The sequence below is a fragment of the Phragmites australis genome, chromosome 6 (assembly GCF_958298935.1).
Source record: "Phragmites australis chromosome 6, lpPhrAust1.1, whole genome shotgun sequence".
Lineage (NCBI taxonomy): Eukaryota > Viridiplantae > Streptophyta > Magnoliopsida > Poales > Poaceae > Phragmites > Phragmites australis.
Genome location: NC_084926.1, coordinates 31,120,283 through 31,137,885, shown reverse-complemented (window position 1 = coordinate 31,137,885; position 17,603 = coordinate 31,120,283). Strand labels below are relative to the sequence as shown.

Genomic DNA, 17,603 nt, shown 5'->3' with positions numbered 1-17,603 from the left:
AGCTACAAAGCAATCGAGGGGCCTAAGTGGGTACCTTATCCCAGGGCCAGACGCACGGATCCTGGAAGGCCTAGAGCCACGAGGCTTCGAGGTGACATGGATGCAGCAGATGTTGTTGATGGACTACGTAGGTGCAAAATATGCAAGCAATCCGACCATGACAGGAGGACTTGTCCGACCCGACGGTAAACTATTAGGCTACGATCGAACTGGATTGTATTAGCTTTGGTGCTAGTGAGTTTGTTATATGAAGTATGTTGGAAACATGGATTGTATTGTAATTTGTTATGAACGTATTAGGTGTTGTACCCATTTTGTAATAGCTATTGTCTTACTTTATTTTATAATTGAACCATGAGGCTTGAAATCATTGGCATGACTCATGTTCACCTTCCCGAGCTTCTTCAACTACAGTATGACGAGAACCACAGGGGAAGGATGATTTTCGCAGGGCAACAGGTACATCGATATTACGTGAATTTCATTTGCTCTAATACCTTGGTACTTACTCTAAAAATGTATTGCATACATTTGCAGTTGCTCCCATTGCGTTCCAGGAGTGTGCGCAAGCTTAAGGAGTTAGACCCTCGATTCCACGAGCCCCTCGCACAGGCCGGACTCCTACCGTTTGCACTTATGATGGCAGGAGCTCCCATGGAGGGTGGTGGCAGGACTCCACTGCCGCTGATCGAGGTCTCACTGCTCACAGGCCTGGTCGACCGCTGGCGTCCTGAGAGGCACACGTTCCACTTTCCTTGCGGAGAGATGACCGTTACTTTACGGGACGTTGCCATGCTCACCGGGCTCCCGATAAGGGGCACCCCGTTAGTACTTCCACGACCAGGAAAGGAGCAGTGGAAGAGTTATATTCACGGCAGGTAATTATTTGTTACATAAAGCATTTTATACGTTGGAGTGTTGTTCGTGGTTCATTGATTCTCTGTATCTTGTAGGTTTAACGTGCATTATGACATGAAGGATGTAGGGCTCTCCATGTCATGGATTCATGGCCTATCACAGTTCAGCCCTTGCCCACCGGATGCGGACGAGGCAACAGTTATGCAGCATTATGAGGTGTACTTGTATATCTTGCTTGGAGGCATAATGTTTTACAACACGGCAGGCGATTATGTACTTCCGCATATTGTATGGTTAGCGCGTGAGCTCACATCACGTTCGTACGAGCCGACACATTACAGTTGGGGATCTGCTGTGTTGGCTGCTACATACAAAGGATTGTGTGCTGCAACCCAACGGTCAACAAAGATGGGATCTATTTCTAGCTGCCTACACCTTCTACAGCTCTGGAGCTGGGATTATCTCCCGGTGTGTCGACCGTGGGTGAGCAAGACCTACTATCCAGTTCCCATCTCTGACGGTGTCGCCGACGACATGAGGCCAACGATGGGTTATAGGTGGCTTCATGCCAGGCTGCGATGGAGTCACCACCAAGACCATGGAAACTACTCCCGGGTGATCAGTGACCTTGATGTCCTCAGCGCCGATCTTGTGGAGTGGGATCCATGGCGTAGTGAACGAGTGGCCGAAATTGCGACTAGCGGCCTCATCGCACCATCTTGTTTCCGTGACTCCGACCTATGGATGACTAGATGTTTTCTGCTTTATATGAACAATGTAGAAGTGTATTCTCCTGACCGTGTGCAGAGGCAGTTTGGTCATCGTCAGTTGGTGCCAGTACCTCCCCCATGAGACGCTGGTCAGGTGCACGAGTAAGTGTGTTACTGTATATACCATTTTTATATTACAAAATTTTAACTATTTATGTCACATACAGGAGGAGTGCCCAAGGAAACGCAAGCACCCACGACTGGGCGGAGATTAATGCAGAACACATAACCCGGTGGATGGAGTCTGGCCCAGTGGATGTCGTCGTTCCTGCGGGACAGTACGACGATAGCTCGTACTAGGAGTACCTTACGTGGTATCAATCACGAACGCGTCCCACCTTACTCAGCGGCAGCGTCCAAGGTTCAACGAACCATACAAGAGCACGTGCTCCAATCGTGATACCTCCAGACGATGACAACGACGATTTCATGCCACCAATGCCTCGGCGTTCCACCAGCCACACAGGAGAAGGTTCAACGAACAATACAAGAGCACGTGCTCGAACCGTGATACCTCCGGACGACGACGATGACGACGATTTCATACCATCTATGCCTCGACGTTCCACCAGCCACAGCCACACGGTACAAGGTTCAACGAACCATACAAGAGCACGTGCTCCAATCGTGATACCTCCAGACGATGACGACGACGATTTCATACCACCAATGCCTCGACGATTTCGTTAATCTACATCATCACTTTCTATTGCCATTTTAAGATGATCACTGATACCTTATTAATCTTGCGCATGTTCGAATATACCCTGTTAAGACTATTGGTCGCCTTAAAGACTGTTTTTTTACTTATGCATTTTAAAATATTTTAGATTAGCAAATTTTTAATTTTGTTACATAAATTACACAGTCAAATCACATAAATGGGAGGAGTACGAAAAAAACGTATTTCGGCACACGGTGTGCCAAATACCAACTGTATTCGGCACACCGTGTGCCAAAATACGCTTTTTGGTTGTATTCGGCACATAGTGTGCCGAATACAGTCATTTTCGGCACACCGTGTGCCGAATACAGTGTATTCAGCACACGGTGTGCCGAAAATGCCTTTTTCGGTACACCGTGTTCCGAAAAATCGTTTTCGGTACACCGTGTGCCGAATACATGTGCTAAAATTGTAAATACGAAAAATACATGTGCCCATCTTTTCTTATCCTCCCATAGATCTAGAGGGTGTCACAGGATGTCGTATAGGCAGTAAAAGCTAAAAAATTGTTTAGTGCAAATGCAACGAGTCAATTGTAAAATATGTCAGATAAATTGAGACATCTCAAATGATTCAGAGAAATATTCAAAAATATTTTAAGGAAATTACAATTTATTAAGCATGAGGTGGACTGTGGAGTAATGCCTAGGCAGTGACTCGTCGCAAAGAGGCACGAGGCAGGTGCTAGAATGGCAACGGGGCATTAATTCCATGCTGCGGGATACTCCCCCGTCCCTTAGAGCACTCTAACCAAGTTACTGTTATGCTGCGGGATACTCCCCCGTCCCTTAGAGCACTCTAACCAAGTTACTGTTTTTATTTCCTATTTACCAGAGTAGAAAGCTCCCTATTCATATTTTCTTTCCTACTACTCAGCATACTCCAACCAACATCTTAATTTTGCCACCTATATGTTAATTAGCTCTATTTTATTATTATCGTGTAACTAACTAATAATTGTATATTTTAAATAGCATTATTTCGAACGGATATATTTTTAATGGCTAGTTCTATCACGGCTATTTTTTCAACAGCTATTTTTGAATGGCTATATTCCAACGGCTAGTTTTGCAACGGCTAATTTTCCAACGGCTATATTCCAACAGCTAATTTTCCAACGGCTATATTCGAATTGCTAGTTTTCCACCTCTATATATACATGTCTATTCATATGGTTGCTACATCAAGTCATTGCCCTTGCTCTTTCTTCCTTGTAACCCAAAATAAGTGGTCGATTTTTCTTAGATTCATCATCATCGTCGGACGATGACGATGATGAACTCATGCTTGCTACACTACATTAAGCGCACACACAATATCAGCTTATAAATGCTCCACGACCTGGCGGTTTTGTGACTGGATGTCAGTACATTCACCGCGGCAGAGAAGCAGGGCATTGGAGATTGTACAACAACTATTTTTCAGTGCTCCTACCTACGGTCCAACTTTCTTTCGACGCAGATTTGCCGTTAACCTTTTTTTTTGTTTTTTTCCGTCAAGTCATACTCCTTCTTCATGCATGTTTATTTATTGTTCTTTCTTCGCTCAGGTTTAGAATGGGTCGTTCTCTATTTCTTGCATTGTTCAAGCTGTCGAGCAACATGATAATTATTTTGTGCAAAAAAGAGATAGAAGTAGACGCCTTGGGTTATCTGGTTTGCAGAAGATTACTGCAGCATTCATCATGATAGGTTATGGAGTACCAGCAGACCATACAGATCAGTATGTTCGTATTGGTGAAAGTACTACTATAGAGAGTCTGAGAAGGTTTGTCAGAGCTATTGTTGAAGTCTTTGGAGATGAGTACCTGAGATCTCCAAATGAGAATGACACAGCTAGGTTAATTGCAATTGGAGAGCAAAGAGATTTCCCTGGAATGCTTGGCAGCATAGATTGTATGCATTGGAAGTGGAAAAACTGCCCTGCAGCGTGGCAAGGTTAGCCGAAGGGGAAGCTCTGGAAGTTAATTATACCATCAATGACCATAATTATACAATATGGTATTACCTTGCAGATAGAATCTATCATCAATGGGCCACATTTGTGAAGACCATATCATCACCAAGAGGCAATAAGAGAAAATATTTTGCAAAGGCACAAGAAGCAGTTAGAAAAGGATGTGGAACGAGCCTTTGGTGTTCTACAATCTCGTTTTGCCATAGTTCATGGACCAGCCCGTTTCTGGGATAAATACATACTCAGAGAAATCATGATAACTTGTGTCATCATGCATAACATGATCACTGAAGATGAGCAAGATGAAGATAAAGACTTCCATTACGATAGTGTTGGAGAAGTTGTGAGACCTTCGACAGTTCCTATGCGTGAATTACATGAGTTCATTCAAGTTCATCATAATATTAGGGATAAGGAAACTCACTCTCAGCTTCAAGAAAATCTCATCGAGTACCTCTAGCAACATCATGGAGACCAATATTAAAAAAGAGTACGCATGTAATATGTATTATCGTAATGAAGCATAGCGCATGTAATATGTATTGTCGTAATGAAGCATAACGCATGTAATATGTATTGTCCTAATAAAGCATAGTTCATTCAACAACATGTTCATACAAGAGAACATAAAATAACATATTCATACAAGAGAACACAAAATAACATGTTCATACAAGAGAGCACTAGAGAACATGTTCATACACAAAAGATCAATCCACACAAAATAAATCATCTCAACCCAACCCTATGCCAAACCGTCGAGCAATGATCTCCTCTTACATTATCATATAGTATTGTTGTTGTCGCTCACTCATACCACTAATGTCCATATTCATCACTTTATCATCTTCGATCCTCTGTCTTAACTCTAGATCTCTCTCCTTTAGTTCAAGCATTTTCTTCTCCAATGCAATTCTCTCATCATTGCGTTTTTTTTTCTTAATCTCATTCAAGGCTTCGACCTCTTTCCTCTTGGCCCACATATTTTTCAAAGCTTCCATGTAAAGGTTCTCTCCCTGAGATACCGAATTTTTACCTCGATGTTGTCGTTCTTTCTCCGTCTTCTTACCATCTGGCCTTTCATCTCCGGGCTCTGAAGTAAGACCCTCCCCTTCTTCATCATTACGACTTTCATTGCTTCCAGGTTTAGATGATCTTGGACTTGCATTGGCGGATATCTTCTGTCTCTTTTGAGAGCATCTATCCTTCCACTTTTGCTTGTGCTGCAAGATATTCCAACAATGCAACAAACCAAACGATCTGCCATCCTTGTCTTTTGCCTTGTACAATTCACATGCCTGAAGTACCTGCACAAGTGAATATGTGTTGTCAAACATACTAGCAACATATATGGTTACAACTAAACTAAAGAAGCAACATTTATACCTTATCTTACTCGGACACCCCACTTTGCCTCCTATTTTGAATCAGAGCATACCATCCACAAAATCTGTTAACATTCTCTTTTATGGTGGACCAACGGTGCATGATAGAGTTGGAAGAACGATCTGATTCAAAGTCCTTATGCTCATGAAAGTACTCATGAATCCTTTGCCAATATGTACTATGAGATTGTTCATTGCCGTGAACGGCATCCATGCCGATTTCTAGCCATGCCGACACCAAAAGAACGTCCTCCTTTTCACTAAATTTTTTTTCTCTTCTTGCTTGGTTTCACAGGTGGTGTAGGTTCTACAACTTGCACTTCCTCACCTCCTTGTTCCTCGGGTGGACTTGCAAATTGGCTGTCACCAATATTTTGGCCAGTCAACAGCTGTATATAGGTATCCATGCCAGCATTGCAAATTAGTAAGAGAAAATTAGCAATTAGAAAGTGGCAAGACATGCCTGTATTGTTGGTTGCTGCAGTACTAGAAAGTGGCAAGATCAGCTGCACATGCGAGATGCATTGGTAATTTCTGTAATATCATTTCCAAACTAACCCACAAGACTGGAATTGCTTTCTATATATGTATTGCAGTGCATAGGTAGCAGCATGTAGCAAGCATGATCTAGCACCTGATCTAGCAGACAGGACTACTGAGACTAACAAAAATCTTGAAATTTGAAGCCTTATTCATTTCATACAGATCATGCTGCATAATGAATCTATCTCTCTTAACAATACAGTTTGGAGAAAGTCTCACTGTCACGTAACTCTCAATCTGCATAATGAATCTATCTCTCTTAACATCATAAAAGTTCTTGTTTTCCAATCATCAGTTGCTATGTTTTTGCAATTCCAGCCAACACAACACATGCAACCTTATTAGCCCTTGTAACTGTCTTTTTGCAATTTCAGTCAACACAACACAGGCAAGCTTTAGAAAAATATCTATACCACTCCACTCGTGCAAAAATCAAAACAAAGAGGCACGAAATCAGAACACCTGCAACTATTTCTTCCAGCTTCAGCACCCAACGTGGGTGGTCAGCACATAGAAAAACGAGAATCGAACCTCGAGCAGGGAAAAACGAGAATCGAACCTCGAGCAGGACCGCGTCCACAGTGAGCACCTCAAGATCTGGCACCAGAGATCTGCACTGACGGCATTCTCGTGCGCTCGCTGAACGACGACTAGCTGCGAGTTGAGACAGACAAGAGCTGAGCTAAAATTGGTTAAAAACCAAACGACTCGATTGCGGGGATCTCTTTGACGGTTGATTGCAGGCGGAACGGTGAAGAACATTAGTATTGCGGGAGCATTTTGATGGGACACTCACCGGAGACTGGACTGCTGCAGTGGTCGTCCTTGGCATCGACTGCAGGCAGCGGCCTGGGTGGCCTTTTTCTGGAAGCTCCGCGCGGCCGTGAGCAGGACCGCGTCCACCACGGCGAGCATCGGGAGCAGCACCGCCACCTCAAGATTTGGTGCGCCGGGGGGGGGGGGGGGTGCAGGGGGAAGAACGTGGTGCCACGATTTGAAACGGCGGCGGCAGGGACGACCTTTCAGATGGTACGAAGAGATTTCACGGGGGAGGGGGTGGCAGTTGTCGATGGCGAGCGAGCGGAGGCGCTATCCTTCTCGCTGGATGTGGCGAGCTAGGGGAGGCGATAGCGAGCTTCGATTTTTGGCGAGCCAGATACGGAGCCGGTTGGAGCTGATTTTCTCGCCGAATCGCCAAATTTGGCTATAGGGAACCTGATGGCAAACCGGTGGCCTCGTTTAGTTCTTGGGAGGAAGTTCTCTACTTTCCCCCGTCCCCACAGGAACTTATATGGGGAACGAACCTGCGTTACCGGTTCAACTAGAAAAAAACTGGAAACGGTGACCTCACTGATTTGGTTGAGCTTAAAGACAGCCTATGCAATTGAACCTGCAGGAACCGATGAAAACCGGGTTGAACTGGCGGTACTGCTTGGACCGGTTTTGCAATTGGAAATGACAAAAATATTATGCAGCCATGCGGGCTCAACACATGGCATGAGGCAAAACTGCACGCACTACTTACTGGCCACCAACCAACCGGACTGTGAATTTATTTTGTCAAAAGGGATTTTCAGTCTATTTGATCTTTATTTTCTCAATGTGACCTCAAATAACTTATTTATTATTTTTATTTGAACCGGTGAGCTCACATGTTCGATCATCAGTCCGTTCTTTTTCTTCTATGAAAATAATACAGGATGAGTTAAACATTGTATGTTACAGAAAAATATAAAAATTATCGACAATTGTTTTATATGTCTAGTATTAATAAAAATAGACATGTGTACATATCGGTGATATAGCAGGTGACGGAAACGGGAAAGGGTCCTCGACCCCATCTCATATAAACTCACGGGGATACAATTTCTCAGTACTCATCTCTTAATAGAGGAAGGAGAACGGTCCTGTGCTTGAGGCCAGCGTCCTTGGAGCCTCTGAGGCCCCAGATTGAGGTTCCAAATTTGGATAGTCTGATGGGTTGAGTGAGGTGTGGGTTGGATAGGGATTGTCACTATTGGGTTAGATAGTTAAGTATTTGGTGTAGTAAAGGGAAAGTTACATTTTACAAGCAAGTCTCGGATTAAGTCAGGAGTAGACTACCAGGTCAGAACAAACTAAGCAAGTTCCAATCTGCCTTTTTGATACATCCAATTTACTGAAACCGAAAGTAAATAGGATTGTCTAATCGTTTCAATCGATTTGACTGAAACTAATGCACTGCTCGCTCCAACATCATAACATCACCCGCAGAATAATCTAGCATGCCCATTTACAAAACGCGACAAGCATACAAGAAGTTGAAAAACACACAGTAGAAACAGGCGCAAATCCAAAGACATAAAAGAGTATAGACATGTAAACAACATGGACAACCTGAGACACTGCATGCCACCAAAACAAAACAAAAATATGCAATGATTTAGGAATGAACGAGGTACCAACAAACATGCAGTATGTCAGATACTTGTTCTTGCGATGGACAAACTATGCTAGTCCTATTAGTACTATGTATATACAAACTGACACACAACAATCTTCACCTATTCGCTGAGTCATTTGAAGTCGTGGACATTTTTGGATTGTATTTGCTATCGAATGTTCGGCTTCTGACCTGAATCTATACAGTTGATGGTGATCATCAATGGAACTACAACTCAACTGTACAGAGAGCTGCAGTCCTGAAATCAACGGGCGCATTGACAGGTGGATGTGTGGTGAGCACTCTCCACTTCTTTGTCCCGGGGTTGTACACCTGAAACTCAAGGGCCAGCTTCTTCTTCAGCTGCCTCCACGGGCCAGAGACTTCAACAGGAACTTTTGCAGATGCGAGCACATACAGTTCCCCATTCACTGATACGAAACCACAAGATTCAGTGTTTGGGATCTTCCTTCTCGTAGTTGCCTCTTTCAACCACCTGTTTGAAGCAAAGTTGTACCTGAAAGCAACAATGTTCAAAGTATGACTAACATATATGAGCATTGAACCAAAAGATGTCATACAGATTCTGACTACAGATGGAAGACACAGCATAATATGAATGAGGCCTGAATAATAAAAGCACTACCATGAGCTGTAAGAAAAAGGTTAAATTCATAATTACAACTCTCCAGCAAATCACAGCCTGTGATTTGCTAAAACATAAGCAGGCACATTTCCATAAGAGCAGAAGAACTCAGATTAAAAGACAACAAAATGATACATCGGAGCAAACAATCCATTCATTGCATGTTTAGATAATACTATGTCATGTCAGCATGTCCCAGTGACCTTGCGAGAATGAAATTGAAGCCCACACGGAGGCCCGTTCCATGTAATTCATGTGAACTCTTCTCATGCTATGTCTACAACCCATAAAATTGCATGTTCATCTCCCGTAGGTAAGACAAATTTGTTGCAGATTAACAATTAAGAACTCATGAGCTATATAGTAGCAGCGCACTTAAAAGGGACAAAATTACATATGGCTACTGTGCAGTTACTCTTCCCCTACAAAATTAGATCATCCCTATAAAAGGGATAGCATGTATCCATTGCGAACCAAGCAACAAGGAATTAAGTCTCCCATATCAATTCATCTTGATGCAAGTAAGACATTCATTGTAGATTAACAATTCATAACTCATGAGCTATATGGCAGCACCGTAGTGGGGCAAAATTAAATACCGCTAATGTGCAGTTACTCTTCCCTTACAAAATTAAGTCACCCCTATAAAAGGGATAGCATGTATCCATTATGAACCAAGCAAGAAGGAATTAAGAGTATCACAATCTAAAGTTCTCCCATCCAATGTATTATTTATCTTCCCCTTCAAACGCCCTAATACCCTTCAAGCCATAGCCATCTTTAGTAAAGTAGTTACCCTGATTTGAGATAAGGTTCACAGCACCAAGAGACACAAACACAATCCTATCAGTTAAAAAAAAAAGACACAAACCTCTATATTGTATACAATAGACACATTCTGCCTGTCCGTGCTAATATGAAGTGCACAAAATTGTGGAAAACATAATACCCCCACATTTCTCTCTCTTTACTCAAGGGAGCTTTGCACAAGCACAGAACAACTGCTTAACAAATAGCTACTTGATAATAAGGAGAGCAACAACCATCAGGACAAGATCTAAATATGTCAACTGCAGAAGAGAAACATGTATATATAGAAAAATAAGCATGCATACAACATATAGAGCAATCGTGGTTTGATATTAACTTTTCAAAACTTTCCTCCTTTCCAGATCACATATGTTGGTGCAAGTCCCAATTGGTGATGTGCAATGTAGACATAACTCACCATCAATTTTCGAGGTAGATATACCGATTAGTGACCAAGCAAGATCTTTCTTATGGACAACTTTCCTAAAATTACCATCACATACAAGAAAATGAAATAGAGCCATAAAAAACTAGAGCTTAATTGGAAGTTTGGAACCCTAGTTATAAAAGTAGAACGCTCAGAACAGCTGCATAACCTTTCTGACTTAATTTAGGATCAAAATTAGTAGCCTGTACATTCCCTTAGAAAACCCAGTGAATGTGGTTGTCTTGGAGATGTTCATAAGATCTACAATCTTGCCATAACAAAGCACTTCTGCATAGATAAATACCCATGCATGCCATTTGTAGTGCACAATTATTAATTATTCAATATAAATTCATTTTTTGCTTGTTTTGGCAACCACAAATTTCTTCCCTGATTTACATAAACTTTGGTAGTTCAGTTAAACTTAAAAACAGTTTAGCTAATATATAACCATAACAGCTTCACATAGGCCACATTTTGATAGAGTAAATTGAGCACACAGTACAAAACCAATCTGATATTTCAGCTATAAATAGGGTAGGAAATTGCTCAATTACACCATACAAAAAAACCCATAAATTAGGATATATAAGGAGGCGATAGGTCAAAACGAAATCACCCTAATGACTCAGTGCACGTACTACCTTAATCCTAGGTACCTTTGAAGAAAATGACAAGATATTTTTCATTTATCATTGACCTCCATGGACCTTTTGCCGTTGGAACATTGATCCCACTGGAAGATCCTAGATCAGTTCTTGCTATATATCTCACCTACTTGTTAAATGGCACCTTGAGAATGTTATATTGAACTATAATCTAATTCATCAATCTGTCCTTGCTGTACATTATCCCATCAAGTTATTTGAGTTTCTAAGCATGTCATATTTTAATCTGAGTTATCCATACAATAGAAGGCATTAGTTGGTTTCTTTTCCACATCCACTAATGAATTGACCTTAGTATATACAGGTCAATTCAATTCCAGCCCATCAACAGCATGTCTGCATCTAATCAACCCTGTTGACTTCGCATCCTTCCTTCCCAAACAATCAATAACCCTAATGTGTCCCTTAATCACCATCACCTCACCTAAATAATAACACTAATACCACAAGTATGGTCCCTATTCTCCATCACCTCACCTTATTAAAAGCGTGGATTGGACGTGCATGTAAGCAAGTTTATTAGTCAGCACAAATGCTAAACACTGTTTGCATCCATTTGAAGTGTGCAACCAGAACATTCACTATTTACAGACATTGTGGCATAAGATGAGTATTTTTTCGCTAACGAAATAAGTATGCATGTAAATTAACTGGTTTGATTCATGTCACAGTTATTGTTTCATCAATGGAGCACATACTGTCATTGGTGATAACTGTAGTCACGCAATGAAATTTTATGTAGCATACAAAGGACAGGTGTTCTGAATCAATTAGCAATTACCATCATCCTGGTCAACTAATTGCATCAGTCCACCACTACAAGTGTTCAGTTGTTAAGAATGTCATACTAACACTTCCTTTAAGTTAACTATGTAAAATAAACATAGGTTCAGCTATATCAATAACACCTCGATAAGAAGCTCGATATCCACAGTCCATGATTGCCCAAGGCAAGCAAATCCAACTCAGGATTGCAGTAAGATATCTCCAAAACACCTATGACCAGCACCACTGATGACACTAAACTGTAAAATGCAATAAAAAGGTAACAATATAAGGGAGCTACAAGCTTTCTCTTTCCTAGAACAAAAAAGAACTTGGTATGTATTTATAACATCTAATATGATGCTTGACTCAATACGCCATCATTTTCATTCGCTCTTACAGTCCTACATTTTCAGATAAGCTTTGTCTGACCGTTCAGACCATAAAGCATATATAAATAGAATACTTTGGATTTTGGAATGAAACACAACTTAGGCACCACTTCTGTATTCGTCATCTACACTACCATAGCTTACTTGAGTTCAGTTTTCCTTAGGATACAATTACAGGTTTAACTTTAACCATTTTCTGTAAACTGGATATTTGCAAGTAGCAATATCAGATCAGCTTTTGCAAGAGCCAACTACTTTACTTCACTTTTCTTGGATGGTTCCAACTTCCAAGGGAGTGGCTAACTTTGACAGCAACAAACTTCACAACTCAAAGTTCATTCATCAACATGCCTCCTTTGCTCTCTCCCTTCCCAAAACTCAATCGACTTGATATGACAGGAATTAGAACACAATCCAGTCCAAAATCTCGTTTGGGTATGTCGTCAGAACCAAGAAGCAATATCTCCACATGACACCAACTTAACAATGACGGCAGCAATTTGGTAAACATGTTGGCTAAACGACCACATCAGCACTTCCTTAGAGAAAACTTTATTCACTTATTACAAGTTGCTACTCAGGGGAACATCGTTGAATGAGCATAGCTCGTGATGATCGTATTATGATGAGCTATATGCACCTGCTTGTTATACGAATGATACACTAATTATCTAGTGTGCTTACCCTGTATCTGCAACACCCAAACACCGGAACAAATATTTGAACAGACATGCAGTCCTCCAAAATATAAAGAAGAATATCACTGAACATAGTCCAAGGATGATATGATTGTTCATTTTGATGGCCTCCAAAAAAGTACATAGGGGGAAGTTTCTGCTTTGTCACACTTAAGGAGTCACACATTGATTACTACTATTAAGGCAAGAGTCTACATGGTGGCCCATACTAGGAACTTCTACTTGTACCATTTACCTTTTATAGACCACATAAAAGGCTTTGTACTATGCTACTATGAGAATTCCTGATTGGCAAGATAAATAATCAGAATTAGTAAAATTTAGATATTTGATTTTAAGTTCACTACTTACTAGGGATGAAATAGGATTGTCATTCACTCCAGTCAAATGTACTGGAGATTGATGCATGAAAGCAGGGCCGCAAAATAACTTTACTGCAATTCATTGAATAGAATAACCAAAAATATTGCCACTATACCAAATTGGCTACCCGCTAGTACATTTTGACTTCTGACCATTAAACAAGAGTTACTGAGTTAATGGATTTGGAGGCTCAAGCAAGTTTGTATGTACATATATATCAAACTTTGTAGGTTAAATGTCATGTAACTTCCAAATGGAGATGCACCATTACATTAGCTAATAATATCTTGTAAGAACAATATGCAAAACAAATAAAAAGATATGATGTCACATGAAGAGCAGTTCAGCTACTCATGTGAGCTGATATTAAGTCAAAGTTCCTAGGTTGCAAGTATTTTGCCATTACAAAAAGTAGACAAGTTCAGATGAGAAAACATAAAGCTTCCTAAAAATTTATAACACAATCCCACTTGAACATGTTTCTTGATAAGCATTAGTATGACAGCATATGAAAGACCACATACACTTTCTATGCAGTAACTCAAACCTTCAGACTGACTGAAAATCTAGTAACCAAACAGAGTCCACATATTATTCCAATGAATGTTCACATATTATTCCAATGAATGTTCTTAGTTCTCCTTTAGTATTAAGAGAGAGTGAAACAGATCTGAGATGTAATGATTCTTTATGAGATCTCCCCCGTAATGAAAAACGGGAACATAAGAGAATAAGTGTCAATAGAAGAACAAGCCTCGGTGTGTGGAACAGGGCGAAGCACAAAGATATCTAGACCCTCTTACCTTATCAATTTATTTCTTGATTTTTAAACCGAAGCATTAGTTTGTCAAGTATAAGGTACTAGCATCATCAAAACAACCAGATACTATGCATAACGAAAGACTGCACCTTAATGGCAGACACGTGAACTAACCAAAGAGAAAAGCTGCTCCCTATTAATCCTTTAACTTCCCATGTACACTTGATCTAATTAATTTTTCAACTTTAATCATTACACAATCAAGTAGAAAGGAAAGGTTAACCAATTAACAACAAATAGTTCAGACTCTTCAGTAGTGAATAATCCTTCCGCAAAAAAAAAAAAAAAAAAAAAAAAGGTAGTGAAAAATCGTGCCAAGTTTAACAACTAAACTGAAGCACTACAACCAAAAATGAATGTGTACGCTATGCATCTACAAGTAAAAATAGAGGCTGGTTTACCTACCAATCATACAAACTAGGCATTAATGAATAATCTCACGAAACCAAACTATCAAATCGTAGCAAATCAAGACAACAGGAACATGTGTACAGTAAATTACAAGCAACAGAAAGCAAATGGAAGATAAATTGACTGACCTGAAGACATCATTCTCATCAAGCATGTACACTTCGGTAATCCTTCCATCGTCTGCAGATAAAGCTGCAACGGGCCCAAGCCGGGGCCTCTCCCCTGCCTCCCACATGTCGCCAACCTCCCTCCACTTCCCGCTCCACAGTCCAAGCGCCACCGCGTCCCGGCAGTATACGTCATTTGGCACCACTCCTCCCACCGTGGTGTACCCATCGTACCCGCCCATCACCCAGAACTCATCCTCGCCACCGTTTCCTGCTCCGTGCGCCACGAACCCCACGCACCCGGCCCGCTCGCGGGGCATCGCGGAGGCACCGCGCCACGAGCACGCAGTTGCGTCGTACCACTCGGTCCTGCTGGTGCGGCTACCGTTGGAGGGGAACGTGGGGTGTCGCGACCCGCCGCCGGCGACGATGACCCCACCACCACTGGGCGCGGGAGCACACGCGAAGCTCCCGCGCGGAACGAGCATGTCGGGGAGTCGCTCCCAGCAGTGTCGGGAGTGGGCGAGGTCGAGCCGGTAGGCGGCGGCGGAGGGGGAGGGGTGGCCCAGCGGGTAGCTGCGGGCGTCGAAGCACGACCCACCCAGGACGTAGATGTAGCGGCCGATGGCGAGGGCGGCGAAGTTAGCTAGGCCGTAGAGCTGCGGGGAGCAGGGGAGCGGCGGGAGGGGCCACCAGGTGGTTGGGGCGGCGGGGTCGAGCAGGATGGGAGAGGCGAGGGAGGGGTCGGTGGGGAAGAGGCAGAGGAGGTGTCGGCGCGGGAGGCGGAGGCTGCGGCGGAGCGGGAGGAGCGTGGCCACAGAGAGGAGCAGCCGCCACGCGCGGGAGGTGGCGCGGAGGCGGGACTGGTCGGGGAAGGTGAGCAGGCAGAGGATGACGGCCGACACGTCGTCCGGGAGCCCCGGGATCAGAGACGCCGCGGCCGCCGAGCCCTGCCGCAGGGCTAGGGTTCCGGCGAGGCGGACGCCGGAGGAGGAGGAGGAAGAGGCCATTTCTGACCCCCTCGGCCGGACTGACTCCAGAAGAGGAATTAACTCGAACCGACAAATTAAAAGGGGGAAGAAATGAGCCTCGCGCTGCGTGTGTCCTTATCGCGTGAAGGGAATGCTAGGAGTACGGTAGAAATTTCATAACGTGTCACTGATGTGTGGGTCTGTACTCGTACCGACTTTCACGGTTAGCGTGCTAGTTAGGGCTAAGAGTTGTACCATCGAGTCGATGACATGGACGGCTCTTTTGTTTTGACGAGTGGATATCGTCCGAGGGGTGGTGCAAAAAGGCATAGGAGTGCAAATGGATGGTACGAAATTTGAATTATCTGATTTTATATTTGTTAAAATATGAATATAGATATTCGTATCTATATTTGTTTTTAAAATAGATACTAAAATAAATATATTCGAATTCGTTTTTAGATTCGGATTCAAATGTGGATATCCGAATTCGAGATATATTCGATTCGTATCCGTATCTGTCAACCAGGGACCAAATTTTGCTAAAGTTTTAGAAATTTTAGATATGAACGAAATTCCAACCCAATCAAATTGGAACAAATTTCAGTCAAATTTCATCATATTTCAGTTAAATTTGATCAAAAATTTAAATTTGCAACATGAATTTTGAACTAAATTTCTAAAATTCCAGCCCAATCAAATTAGAACAAATTTTAGTTGAATTTTATCATATTTCAATCAAATTTTTTCAAAAATTTAAATTCCCGACCTGAATTTCGAAGATCGAGTAGATATCTGAATGCAGATTCGTATTTGAACTATCCGATTCGTATTCGTATTCGAGAATATCCGAATCTATATTAACATTCAAATTAAAATATAGTAAATCGTACCATCCAAATTCGATTCTATTCGATCGTTTCTATCCTAAAAAGTCCTCCCTGAGATGTGGTTGCGACTTGTGATCGGACCTAGAGTCCTGGATGCTGATTTTCTGCGGTTCCTCTCGGCAGTTGATATTGTGATCTGATGGGATTCCGGCCTTAGAGAATCCGGGTCCGCTTATGGCGGTGCCCAGCAAACGGGTGTCGTGGTCAACGGAACGGATAATATACCATCTGTGGCGAGGATGGGAGCCGGGAGGTGTCCCTGACGTTGTGGGGCATGTGCAATCATTGTGGAGCCCAGTGGTGCGGACGATTTTGTCGTTGCTGCTACACACGCTGGCAGGGTTGGACGGTGGAGCTAGGCTGCTTGCGGTGTGCACATACTGAACTAAGTATCTTAAAATGTGTAGAAAAATTAGTATCTGGTATTGTTTTTCTTTTTTAGTACGAAATATATTACTATGGTTTGTTTTCAAAATAAAAAAACATGGCAATTTCAGGGCACAGATGCCAAAATAACCGAAAATACTGAATTAAACTTTTCATTGCATTGAAGTACCATACTATTTTACTTGTATATATTTGGTATTTGACAGCTAAAGTTTGTGATTATTTTGATCAACTTATACTTTTAGGTCTCTTTGGTACTTAAATTTAGTTTTTTTAGACCAGGAAGTAATTAAATTTAGGGCGAATTCCTTGTTTGCCATAAAAAAATTTACTTTTCCCTCTATGCCATTAAAGAAAACGAAATTCCTTTCCTGCCATTAGTTTTATGTAATATTTACAAAGAAAGTCACTTTTTCGTGAAGAGTGAACAGTATCATGAGGCAGAGAAGGAACTTCGTTTTCTTCTATAGTATAGAAGAAAGAGTGAAAAAAATTTATGACAAATAGGAAATTTTCCCTTAAATTTACTTGTCATTTTGTTAACACCAGTGAGTGGTACTAATGTTTTATTTCATGAATTTGTTAACTCA

General features: G+C 41.9%; 2 protein-coding genes and 1 long non-coding RNA gene across 4 annotated transcripts; 1 reads left to right on the top strand and 2 right to left on the bottom strand.

Annotated features, from left to right (window-relative positions):
• Window positions 1–354: 354 nt before the first annotated feature.
• On the top strand, window positions 355–1,928 carry LOC133923124 (uncharacterized). Its single transcript, XM_062368568.1, has 4 exons — window positions 355–878; window positions 954–1,131; window positions 1,640–1,722; window positions 1,796–1,928. The coding sequence occupies exons 1-4, from the start codon at window positions 355–357 to the stop codon at window positions 1,926–1,928; spliced, it is 918 nt and encodes a 305-aa protein (XP_062224552.1).
• Window positions 1,929–4,882: 2,954 nt separating this feature from the next.
• Window positions 4,883–7,558, bottom strand: LOC133922220 (uncharacterized). Of its 2 annotated transcripts, none has more exons than XR_009910425.1 (4): window positions 7,033–7,558; window positions 6,699–6,890; window positions 5,695–6,082; window positions 4,883–5,615 (listed from the first exon to the last, which is right to left on the bottom strand). It is a non-coding gene; the product is annotated as an uncharacterized LOC133922220 (long non-coding RNA). The 2 variants fall into 2 exon arrangements; XR_009910424.1 differs by having other exon boundaries at window positions 6,796–6,890; window positions 7,033–7,548.
• A 1,067-nt stretch (window positions 7,559–8,625) lies between these two features.
• LOC133922219 (F-box/kelch-repeat protein OR23-like) lies at window positions 8,626–15,839 on the bottom strand. The gene is made up of 2 exons (XM_062367442.1): window positions 14,787–15,839; window positions 8,626–9,175 (listed from the first exon to the last, which is right to left on the bottom strand). Exons 1-2 carry the CDS (start codon window positions 15,773–15,775, stop codon window positions 8,887–8,889), a joined length of 1,278 nt encoding a protein of 425 aa, XP_062223426.1. The 5' UTR covers window positions 15,776–15,839; the 3' UTR covers window positions 8,626–8,886.
• Between the last annotated feature and the right edge of the window lie 1,764 nt (window positions 15,840–17,603).